Here is a 12,140-nt window from a genome sequence, read left to right on the forward strand (position 1 = left end):
GAGCATTAAAAAGAGATTGGACGGACATTTGTTTGAAATGGTATAGGATTTCCTGCCTGAGCAGTGGGGTGGGAGTAGAAGACCTCCAAGTCTTCTCTCCTCTCCTCTCCCTACACACATACATTTTACATTCTCCATAGAATACTCCAAGATGCTGCTTTCTGGAACTACTCATTCCCCCTAGTGTCTTTGGAACATTAGGAAGTTGGGATTAACTGTGAGGGTCCCTGGTGCTCTCTGAGCTTGGGTGTTTTCTGGCAGACATTTCATTACCAAACTAGATAACACCCTCAGTGCTAGAGGATATTAAATTAGCAGGGGTTTAGGCAGTTTCCCTTTCTAGGGGGGAAACAAATGAGAAGCAGTTAGGTTTCTGAAAAGATGTGTATTGCTAGTAAGGTAATATAACAGGATCTTGAAAGCCTGCCAAAGCAATTCTCCTGCTTAGGTTATACCCAGCCTAATTAAGCCAGAATTACTCTGTGTTTGTTTCTCACGCTTTCCCCTGCCCTTGCTGTGGTGTTCCTTGTGCAAAGTCCTGTTTCCTCTTCCACTTTCCCAGACTCTGTTAGCCATGCCCTCACAGCCTGCGACGTATTATTCAGGCTACTACTGAACTTCACTGGAAGATTGGTAAAATTCTGTCCAAAATTAGTTCATCTGATAAAAGGAAAGGGGCAGAGGTAAGAAGACAGACCCAGGATAAAGCATGAGAAACTTTTTTGATGTACCGGGTTAATTTCCTCCAGTTTTACAATTGTTCTTTGCCCCACCAACCTATCAGATGGACTATTTTTGGAGGTAGATTGACTGTTTTTTTTAGGAGACCAATAGACCCATGTTTACAAAACAATTCAAGGGTTAATTACGTCATGGAACACTTTTGCTGTGACATCTTTCTTGCACAGGCAACTTGAAACATGGCTCAGGCATCATCCCAGGCACCTTACTCACTGTTTCTTAACATGATGGCTGGAGAATCCTGGAGTTGAAGACCACATATCTTAAAGTTGCTTAGCTTGAAAAACACTGACTTAACCATTCTGCTCAGACCTGCCCCAGACTTCAATTGCTGATGGGTTTTTTTTCTTTTCTTTTCTTGTCGGCTTGTGATGTTGGAGTGATAAAGCAATTGAAGTTTGGGAAGTTTACCCATCATTTCCCTTAAATTGTCGTGCAGTAAAAGTTGAAAACAGAACCATTCACATGCCTTGTTAGCAAGTAAGATTTGTGTTTGTCAGTTGGAGCAGTGAAGATTATGTTGGGATTTCCCCCCCCCCCTTTTTTTTTTTTTTTTGCTGATTCAAGGACTGGAGAAATGCACATTAACAAGGGTTGTGGGACAGAGACCCCTAAATGTGCAAGTAACTCTTTCCTTAGTGCAGATTTAAGAGAGAAGCTTGAGACATTGAAAAACCTTTGTCCTGGGCTTAGAGAATAGGGTAATAAGGAAATACCATTTTAATTTAGTTATATATTTACTTCTGTTTCGTTGTGCTTCAATCCTTGTCCCTATTTATTGCCTTCAGCTTCTCCGTGACCTGTCATTAGCTGTCTTTTTTTTTCTGAGATCAAGTCTTAATGGTATTGTAATGAGAGAACTTTGGGAGATAAATGGCTTTGTTTGGAAGAGCTGTGCCTTTATTTCCTATCACAACAAATATGATCTGACAGTAAACATCTGCTTTCCATTGACTGCTATAAAAATTTGCATTATATAACCTCATTGTCTGGGGAAGACAAATGTCCGTCTCTGAATATGTTCTTCAGCTCTTTATTATGAATAACAACACAACGCTCTCTTGTGCGATAGCTCTTCACTATTCCATTGTTTTGATTTGGGCTTGTTTTATTTTTATATTCTATAGCAAAAGGGAGAAATACTGCCCAAAGATGTTTGCTTTTCTATATCCAATTATTTCATTTTTCTTTCTGCAGTTCCGAACAAATCCTCAAAGTCTTGTTTGAGATGGCGAGGGAGGTGTTTAATGAACAGAAATGAATATTTTATGATAGGAGTAATGTGCACTTTCTTGCTAGAGTAGGGGTAGCAATAAACTGACATCCATGGGAAACCAAAACTAGGAGTGATGAAAGATAGAAGAGCAAGAGACAAAGCACCTTAAATCTGTCCTCTTGATTTGTAGAAACATGATTCTGAAATCACAGTGTCAATAGCATTCATTAACTTGCATACATTACTAATTACTGGCATTTAAATTAGGATTGCTTTAGGTCAGGAGTCTCCAACTATGGCAATTTTAAGCCCGGCGGACTTCAAGTCCCAGAATTCTGGGAGTTGAAGTCTGCCGGGATTAAAGTTGCCAAGGTTGGAGACCCCAGTTCTGGGTGACTTGTCTGTAAACAGTTGTGTTGTCTACTACATATTCACATTAAAGAGAAACTGAATGTCCCTGGGAAGTTATTTTGAAGTTGGTAATAAAACAGTAAAAGAGTAAGATAGGAATACTACCATCTATCATTATTTGCTGCAGAGAAGCATTTTGATGAGGCGCTTTTATTAGCTGCAGCTACAATTTCTGAAACAGCAAGAATTCACAAACTAGCTATTCCTATGAGAGTCAAAGAAGTTAATGGCATGTATATGCGGGTAGGGATAGAGACAATTTTAGCATATCCTGTTCCCTTTTGAAGTATTTATATGGCAGCAGATAGCAGCAGGGGTTTTACCAAGACAGTTTCTTGTAATCTGTCCCATTTCCTTCTTTGGTGTGGGTTTTTTTTGGTGTGTGTGTGTGTGTGTGTGTGTATGTATGTATATGTATGTTGTTACTTACCTATACATATACTTTAAAGTATATTTACTTTATATATATACAAATTTAAAAGGGCAGGATACTCGTATGAACAAAATTGCATCTTCTCATGATGGGTGGTGTAGAATTTTGATGCATAAAATAAATACAATTCCTGATCCTCCGATGTCAGAATCAAAGGCTGTGCCTTAGAACAGTGTTTCAATTTAGGATAATCACAGATGTTATTAACTGCTGCCACGGAAAGCAGAATAAAATCCAAATGATTAATATCAGTGGGAGATGCTAACAGGGCCCTTTCTGTCTGATAATAAATCCGTTTTGCCTAGGGATACATTTGCTCTGCGTAGGGAGGGAGCTGAGTGCTGGGATGATTAGAATCTGGCACAGGGGAATAATCTAAGTATATTCAGCAAGTGATGTTTTAGTTATTATGATCATTATCATGTGACAGTTCTGGTCATTTGAATCTTCCATACTGGCACATAGTCAATCACCACCTTAGAGTTGTTACTGTCAGTGGGGGGGGGGGAACCCAAAGCAAAGTATTATACAAACCAGGGGTTGTAACACAAATACATACCTATTTCCCTGGCTCAACTGATAAGGAGGCGAGCCTGTGGCTTAGTAGCTAAGACTCCTGCCTAAGATATAATACAGCCCAGGTTCAAATCCCAGTAAGGGTGTGGCTAGCTGATGAGAGCTAATTAGCTCGAAATAGATCTATACTAGTCTCCCTTTATTTATTTATCAGTACAAATACAACACAAATATAAAAAGGCAACATTAAAAATAAAAATATGGTTTTCTGCCTGCATGGTCTTCTGTGATGAGCCGAAGGACAGAAAGAGGGAGTAGTGACCTTCCTCCCATATTTAGGCATACCAGGGGTTGTAACACAAACATATATATATATGTATCAGTGACGTGCGGTGAGGTTTATGACTGGTGAGGCACTGACACAGTGCTGAGTTTCAAATATTTTTAGACTTGTGGACTTCAACTCCCAGAATTCCACAGCCAGGCATGTTCAGTTCCAATTTAAAGTTACAGCATTTGTTTTTCTCCTTTGCTCCTTCTTTCTTTTTCTTTTTCTTCTCCTTCCCCTCCTTCCTCCCTCTCTCCCTTCCTCCCCCTCTCTCAAACACACACACACACACACACACACACACACACAGAGAAGTTGGATTGGACTATCTCTCCTACCCCTTCCCTCTCTCACTCACTCTCAAACAAACCCCCCACACACAAAAGTTGGATTGGATATCTTTTCCAGTGGCTTGAAAGCAGCTCCTCTGCCACCACCACCCATTCCCCTGCTGCCTTTCCCAAACACCTCCACCATTGCAAATGCAGCCTGCTGTCTGGGTGGGAAATGCCTGGAACACAATAAAGCCCACCCACCACCTCCTGCTGGCAGGCTGGGGTGAGAGGAGAGGCAGAGAAGCCGGAGGGGAGCCTTCCAAAAGAAAGAAGCTGGGGGGGGGGGAAGTGTGTGTACTACAGCATGGCTCTTTGCCTGGCTTCCTGCCTCCTCCTGTGGTCTCCTCAGTGCTCACTTGTGCTCTCCCTCCCCAAGTGTAGTTTGATTGCAGGTGGAGCCACGTTGCCTTTTCAAACTTGTAATCAGTGAAGCTGGGCTAGATTTTTATATAATTTTATCCAGCTGTGTGTGTGTGAGAGAGAAATGAATGGGGGCCTGGGGAGGAAGTCACTACACTTGGGGAGGGAGAGCACCAGTGAGGTTAAGCAGAGTCATCCACGGTGAGGCAGCAACTAGCTCAGCTTTTTCCTTTTACTTTTTTTTTTCATGATGAGAGTGGTGAGGCTGTGCCTCACTTGCCTCACCTGACTGCACGTCACTGATATGTATATATATATATATATATATATATATATATATATATATATATATATATGTGTGTGTGTATGTGTGTATGTGTGTATGTGTGTATGTGTGTATGTGTGTATGTGTGTATGTGTGTATGTGTGTATGTGTGTATGTGTATGTGTATGTGTATGTGTATGTGTATGTGTATGTGTATGTGTATGTGTATGTGTATGTGTATATGTATATGTATGTATGTATGTATGTATGTATATATATATACATACATACATGTACACACACATACACATACACACACACACATACATACATATACATACATACATACGTACATACATATATATTTATGCAGGAAACTGAATGTAAAATTCAAAAATTTCCATATTTTTGCTAAGAATACAATGAATAAATCCATGTGGTCCTCTGGAGTGAGTTTGATAAAGAGAAACATTTTTTTAAAATTGTTCACTAAGATTTTGAGAGTATTTATTAATAATTGCATTTAGACTACTTTCTTTTTAAATTTACCTCAATCACTAGTGTTGAAATTGTTCTGTGAGTGAGGGGGAAAAAATCTTCATTGAGCTATTGTTAGAAATGAAATTGTAATCCACACTTTCTTTTTAGCATTTTGCTATTGTGTTCTTCATTCCAGATAGCCAGCTTGGTGTCTGCAGACCAATTTCAGTTGTACAAGCAGTTGAAATTTGAAAGAGGTAAATTTTTTACATTAATATGTAGGGGTTCGGATTGCCTTGTTAAATTCACAACGTAGCAAAGAAGATGTAGGAAAAGTTACTTGACTAGTTGTACTATCTTATGAAAGTCTATTCAAAAATAATTTATTAATTTTATAATTACAATTATTTTTACAATTCTTAAATCTGCAGATCAGATTAAGGAAGAAGATTGCCACTTATCTCCTGATGAGAAATCATAAGATTTTTCTGGTGCAATGTGGCTGATGGCAACAGGGTTATGCAAAGAGATGTGTAGACTCTTCATGAGAATCAACAGGAATTCATGCTATGTGCATGCATACACACACTTACATGTGTGTGGGGTTTTTTTGCCATAGGAAAAGTTTAACCCTTGCTGTTCGTTCTTCATGGTGTTGAATGCTCTTTCCTTGCCCGGTGTCCATGGCAGTTGGGAGGCAATACATTTAAACAAATTACCATACTAATAATAAGCCATTTGAAAAATTAAGGCATAAACTGACAGTGGTGGTCCCAATGGTTATCAGCACACTGGGTGGCATACCAAAAGGTCTTGGATGACACTTAGAAAATCTGCACCTTGACAAAATTTTCATCTGTCAATTACAAAAGACCACGCCGCTTGGATCCATGCATGTACTACACCAATTCATTAGAACATCCTAGGAAAGAGGAAGGCCAACTTCAGCTAAAGAACTGGCAGCAGTGACTTCATGTTGTTGTGTTTATTATAGTAACCTTTTACTGCCAATGTTTAAAATTCAGAAAATTGGATTCCTTCCTTTCTTACATAACAGTCAAATTGGGCTAGAAGTGAAATTTCCTTTTGCAAGTTTTGCCAAGCTAGAATACCTGCCATGATGCTCTCATAGTTCTCCCTCATGGGAAATGAATTATATGAATTTTTTTTGAGGATGCTTGCAAGATTCAGACCACTGAGTGAATTCTGATGTAATGAAAGAACAATCCCTTTTGCCTAATGATTCATTCCCTGTAGGGTCCTGGATAGTCAATTACTTTTCAGAAGCAACCTCACATTTCCTAAAATACTGTACAGTAAGGAAACTCATGCTAGGGAAATCAGTCATTTTTTTCCCAGCTTACACTGAGGGTATATTCATAATTGCCAAACTGGCAGCCCGCGGGCAGGATGCATCACGAACAGACCACGCCCACCCTGGCTCCACAAAGGAAAGAAATGTCACGATGTGTCACGATACGTCACATGATGCGACTGAGTTTGACACCTATGGGTTAGATAAAGACAAGTTAGACAAGATGGATAAGAAATTTCCTCTTTTCTAAAATATGCTGGAAGATGTAAACCATATGATATCCCATGTTTATAACTTTGGTTTCTCTTCTGATTGTATAAATCTTTCACCTTTTTCAAAACTTATGTTTTGATCTGTAACATTCTCAGAAGTGCATTTGGATCCACTGAGGACCTGGTGTCCGTCTGCTAATTGTCAGACCGTGTGCCAAATTGAACCAAGCGACTCTGGATTACCGGTGCCTATAAAATGTCAGACGTGTTACTTGACATTCTGTTCATCATGCAAAGAACCTTGGCACGTGGAGGGATCATGCTCAGAAAGCCATTTGGTGGGGATTGCAAATGAGCAAGGGTAAGTGAAGAATCTGTCTAGCTGTTGCAAAATCTTTATATCATTCAAATTGCTATAAACACTATATTTCTTTAGCAAGAAATTACATTTCTGACACTGGTTCAATAATGCAATTAATTAATTGTTTGCTAGCTGAAGGGAAGACATTCTGGGCTTTGATTGAGGTACCTCAAGTATTTGAAATGCTGCTTCAGCATTCTTGATTCTGGAAGGTCTGTTCCAGCTACACTGGCTTTCTGTCAGCCCAAATGGCAGATTTAGGGGTCAAGGTTAGCTAGGTAATATGGCAATTTCTTGGTGGGCATTTCTTGGTGCAATCGAAGCTGTTTGCCTGGGTATAACTTCTACAGAGTAAATACAAGGAATTAGTTAAGGGCTGTTTTGTACCTTATGAGGAAGCATGGATGAGAATTATATTTTACTTTCATATCAACTTGTTAAAACAGAATACTAAAGCAAAAATAAGATGAACTTATCGGCTCATTTTCCCAGTGGAGGAAATATGTGAATGCCAACATTATCCAACCATTAAACACAATAACAAAACAAATGGGGGACCTTCCATTATTTTTGTATATGTTTGCAAAGGTTGCAGTGGGTAATTGTTGCATAAGGGAAGTGCTTTTCTCCAGCTGAAGCACATTTACATGGATCAATAATATTCTTCTAGGCAACTATGCTTCAGTTCAGTCTGATTAACGAAATAGCCAGGGTATCCTTAAGACTGTTTCAGAGTTTTTTTCCCTCCTTTTCTTTTCCAGAACGCTTATTAAAAACAACTCAGAAGCTCCAATTAAACAGTGTCCAGTCTGTAGGATCTATATTGAGCGGAACGAAGGCTGCGCTCAAATGATGTGTAAAAATTGCAAGCACACATTTTGCTGGTACTGCCTACAAAATTTGGATGTAAGTCGTCTCTGGCAAAAAGGTTTTTCCTCTATAGTTGTTTAACACTTCTAGCTAGGAAGACCGATGCTTAAAACCATTAACTTTCCATGATGACATCTCATGGTTTTCCTTCTGTTTTCTTTTGCGTTCTACATCCAAATCTTATGGCAGCAGATCTCAGACATATAACACTTGATGAGGTTAAATGGAGCTTTGCAAATGATGCATCTTCAGCTTTACTAGAACTTGTTCCTCGTTTGCCAGTGATTCTTTTTCCTGCTTTATAAAGCCGTACACTCTATAAAGCCTTATAAAACACGCAGTGAGTAATTGCATCATAGAAGGTTAATTGGTGTCAAAGTATTGGTCACACTAATTTTTGTGAAATTCCAAGTTTATAAAATAGAGCTGGAGGAAGCCTAAAAGCCTCATGTTGCCACTTTGGTATCCAAGAAGGTTGAATATATGCATGATGGGGTACTATTTTGCCTTTCAGAACGACATCTTCTTAAGGCATTATGACAAAGGTCCCTGTCGAAATAAACTGGGCCATTCACGAGCCTCAGTTATGTGGAACAGAACACAGGTATGCCAATAACATGGATTTGTGTTTATTATAAGACCTGTGGTTTTAAAGCACCAAAGTCGGAAATCGGGAGACCAGAGTTCTAGTCCCATCTTAGGCACGAAAACTGGGTTGACTTTGGGCCAGTATCTATCTATCTATCTATCTATCTATCTATCTATCTATCTATCTATCTATCTATCTATCTATCTATCTATCTACCTATCTCTCTCTCTTTCTCTCTCTCTCTCTCTCTCTCTCTCTCTCTCTTTCTCCCTCCCTCCCCCCCTCCCCCCCTCCCTCTTAGCCCAACTCACCTCACAAGATTGTAGGGAAAATAGGAAAGGGAAAGAGTATTAGGTATGTTTACTACCTCGAGTTATTTAAAATAATTAAATTAAAGAATAATAAAAGGCAGGATAAAATAATCTAAAAATAAGGTTCGATGGTGTATAGCAGGGTTGTCAAACTTGATTCCATTGAGAGCCACATCAGGGTTGTTTGACATTGGGGGGCCTGGGGTGGGTGTGGCCGGCATAGGCGGGCCCCGTTTTCACTGGCAGAGTGCAGCAGGAGGCCATTGTGGCTAAACATGGGGTCCAGTGCGGCTGTGCATGCCCCCCGAGCACTATTTTCGCTAGCAGATGGCTGCAAAATGCCATCATGGCCGAAAACAAGGCCCAGAAGGGCCGTGTCTGGCTCTACTGAGCTCCATTTTCACTGACAGAGGCACCGCCGGCCAGTCCGTTGCTATTTCCAGGGTGGCCCCACGGGCCTGATCTAAATACCCTATGGGCCAAATCCGGACCATGGGCCTTGAGTTTGACACCGCTGGTGTATAGATATGGATACAGGGTTTTTATAGATATAGGGTTTTCCTTCTTATTTCTTATTTCTTCTTTTCAACTTCTAGGTTGTTGGCATCCTAGTGGGCCTGGGAATCGTTGTTTTGGTCACATCTCCATTGCTGCTCTTAGCTTCGCCATGCATCATTTGTTGCGTCTGCAAATCCTGCCAAAGCAAGAAAAAGAAACACAGCCCACCACCAACATAAAATATTCTGCCTATTTTGGATGTGGATGCCTGTCGTGTTTGTCAGGGAGAAGACTTAATGGTTGACGTTTTGCACTCTGCTTTACCAACCAATACTCCTTTGTTTTGCCAACTTCTGTAAAAAGTGCCTACTGGTTCACAGGTTGCCACTTTATTTGCAAGCTGCAGCTCAGCTGGGATGGGGCTATTTGTTATGATCTGGGTTAACTCTGCTTTTTTTTTTTTTATGGAGCCGGACTTGTAAGGTATTTCAAAATGTCTGCTTTGTTGAAATTGGCAGATAAAACAACAGCCGTTCACAAGATTCTGAATGACAATTGATTTTCAGAGCACCTTGATACTACATTTCCTGAAGCAGTTATACAGTTGAGTAAGAAAATAAAATGGATAATTCATCGCTTTTAAAAGAAAATGTTGGTTACTTTAAATTTTAGATTTCTAGTGCAGACTTAGTGGCAGTTGAAAAAAACCACCTCCCAACTCTTTTAGTAACTGTACAACTTTTTATTTTTTAAAAAAGATCTATAGCTGAAAAGGGGGAAACCATAAAACTCAAGCGTTGAACATCATTGATAGATCACCTTGTCAATTTACACTTTTTTTCTTAAAGGCAAGTCAGGTCAAATCATTTATTTACAATAGGTTCTACTTTGCGACAGCACCAAAATCAATAATATGACTCTGGCCTTACATTGTAAGCCTAAAATGCTGAGCAGATCACCCTATTTGTATTATTAATATGGCCTATACATTAATTACTTCCAAGCACTTGATAAATCCTGAGTGCTAGTTGAGATGCTAGCTTTGGTCCAGAAGTCGGAAGGGTGGCATAACCGACCTGACTTAACTGGGCCTTTATTTATTTTTCTCTAGATTTCATTATTACTGTCTTATTCCTCATGGTTGAAGTTTAGCAGAGGAATGAAAATGATATTGAGACATAAGGACTTTGATCATCAGCTAGAACAACTGAACTTGCCAAAAGGTTTGCCTTTGTAGACATACTGTTCAGTAAAGAATAGTAACTACTTAAAAAACCAAGAATATGAATGACCCTAATAAATATTGTTGCAACAAATAATAGCCATTTTGTTGAACTAGGGATAAACTGTGAAAATAACACAGTGTTTTCTGAACAAATGTTTGTATGTTGTGGACTACCTGTATATCTACAACAAAACTGTGAAATATCATATAGCTCAAAACAAGTTACATGGGTAAGCATTGTTAATACATCTAATTTTCAGATGAAATAACTACTTGCCCGTGTTGGAATATCTACTATCTCAAAACAGATCTTCAGCTAGTGTGAAATCAAAAAAAGAGGCGCCTTGAAAATATTCTAAAAGAACAAAGGATGTTGGAGAATATCCAACCAATCTTGGTTACAAGAAAATAATTCTCTATTCTGATCATGCCTTCATCCACACCATCCCATTCTATAATAAAAGGTGGCATTACATAAACAAGGCACTCAATTATTTCTTGAACAATTAAGTTTGTGTATTCTGTGTACATCAAGGAAAGCCATGTATATTTCATAATGCTCAAAGTGTTGTCTAATGTTATAAAATTGTGTGGACTTTTACAAAAAATTCTTTTAAATAAGTTTAAATTATTGGATCATTTATTGTAGAAATAAATTGCCATATCATCAAGGAATATTGTAGTTAATATATCTCACGTATTTCTTATGAAGCAGCAATGTTCTATCTAGCATGGTGGCTGGGGAATTCTGGGAGTTGAAATCCACATATCTTAAGATTGCTGAGATTGAGAATCACTGACCTAGAACTACTTGACTTGTATGTATTTACTTTTCTGTTATCTAGCTTGATAGTAAAATATAAGCCTTAGGAGCCTTGGCCGGTGTAAAAATTTAATAAGTAATAATAATTAGGACTTGAATATTTAGTATTTGAATGAAAAGGGAGAGGGCAAAGGAACTCCAATGAAGAACCAGTTCTCCTACTGTAAATTTCTCTACGCCCCCCCCCCCCCAAATTTTTCTACTTCCCCAGTTCTTTTTAGAATTAAAATTGATGAAACTTACAGGAAATCAATAAGACAGAAAGTTTACCAGAAAATAGTAGCCCATGAGATAAAGGATGCATATTTCTTTTTCTTTTTTTCTTTGTGTAAAACTTGTTAACATGAATAAATAAAACTTATTTTGACAAAAAGCTATTGACCTACTACGGGAAAGGGTTTTTTTAATGTTTTAAAGTCTATAGCTATTTTCAACAGGCATTTCAATAATTTTTCTATACGTTCAGCATTAAATGGAAAACAGCAGGAAATAATGGGCCACAGGGTGTGCTTTCATTTCTACTGCGCATTCTCTCAGATGAAGAATGTCAAATGGATATGATAGAAAATGTATTTAGCTTTTATTAGGAAAATGTATTTAGGGAAACAAAAATTAGATCTTTAGAGATTCACAGAGGTTATCATGCTTTTCAAGGATTTCAAAAAGGAGATAATTGTCTGTTGATGTTTGTTTAAGCAAGTACAATTTTATTAGTCTCAGTGTAACGGAGGTGCAAGGCTATCATTTTTTAAAAGATTCATTAGAAGCTCTGCAGGAAGAAAGTGCATTAAAGTTATTTAATGATTCAGCATTAGGAGTTTTCAAAAATAGAAGTATATATGAGTCTCTTA

General features: G+C 38.5%; 1 protein-coding gene across 4 annotated transcripts in view; it reads left to right on the forward strand.

Moving 5' to 3' along the window:
* Positions 1-11,659, forward strand: part of RNF144B (ring finger protein 144B) — a 79,706-nt gene extending 68,047 nt beyond the window's left edge. For all 4 annotated transcript variants that reach the window (XM_081951544.1, XM_081951545.1, XM_081951547.1 and 1 more), the window contains 5 exons: positions 5,282-5,342; positions 6,769-6,973; positions 7,735-7,879; positions 8,358-8,447; positions 9,340-11,659. In XM_081951544.1, the coding sequence (XP_081807670.1) occupies positions 5,282-5,342; positions 6,769-6,973; positions 7,735-7,879; positions 8,358-8,447; positions 9,340-9,480 (642 nt within the window). In that variant the 3' untranslated portion in view covers positions 9,481-11,659. The remainder of the gene's footprint in view (positions 1-5,281; positions 5,343-6,768; positions 6,974-7,734; positions 7,880-8,357; positions 8,448-9,339) is intronic.
* Positions 11,660-12,140: the final 481 nt, after the last annotated feature.

This window comes from Natrix helvetica (assembly GCF_964273705.1).
Source record: "Natrix helvetica genome assembly, chromosome: 4".
Lineage (NCBI taxonomy): Eukaryota > Metazoa > Chordata > Lepidosauria > Squamata > Natricidae > Natrix > Natrix helvetica.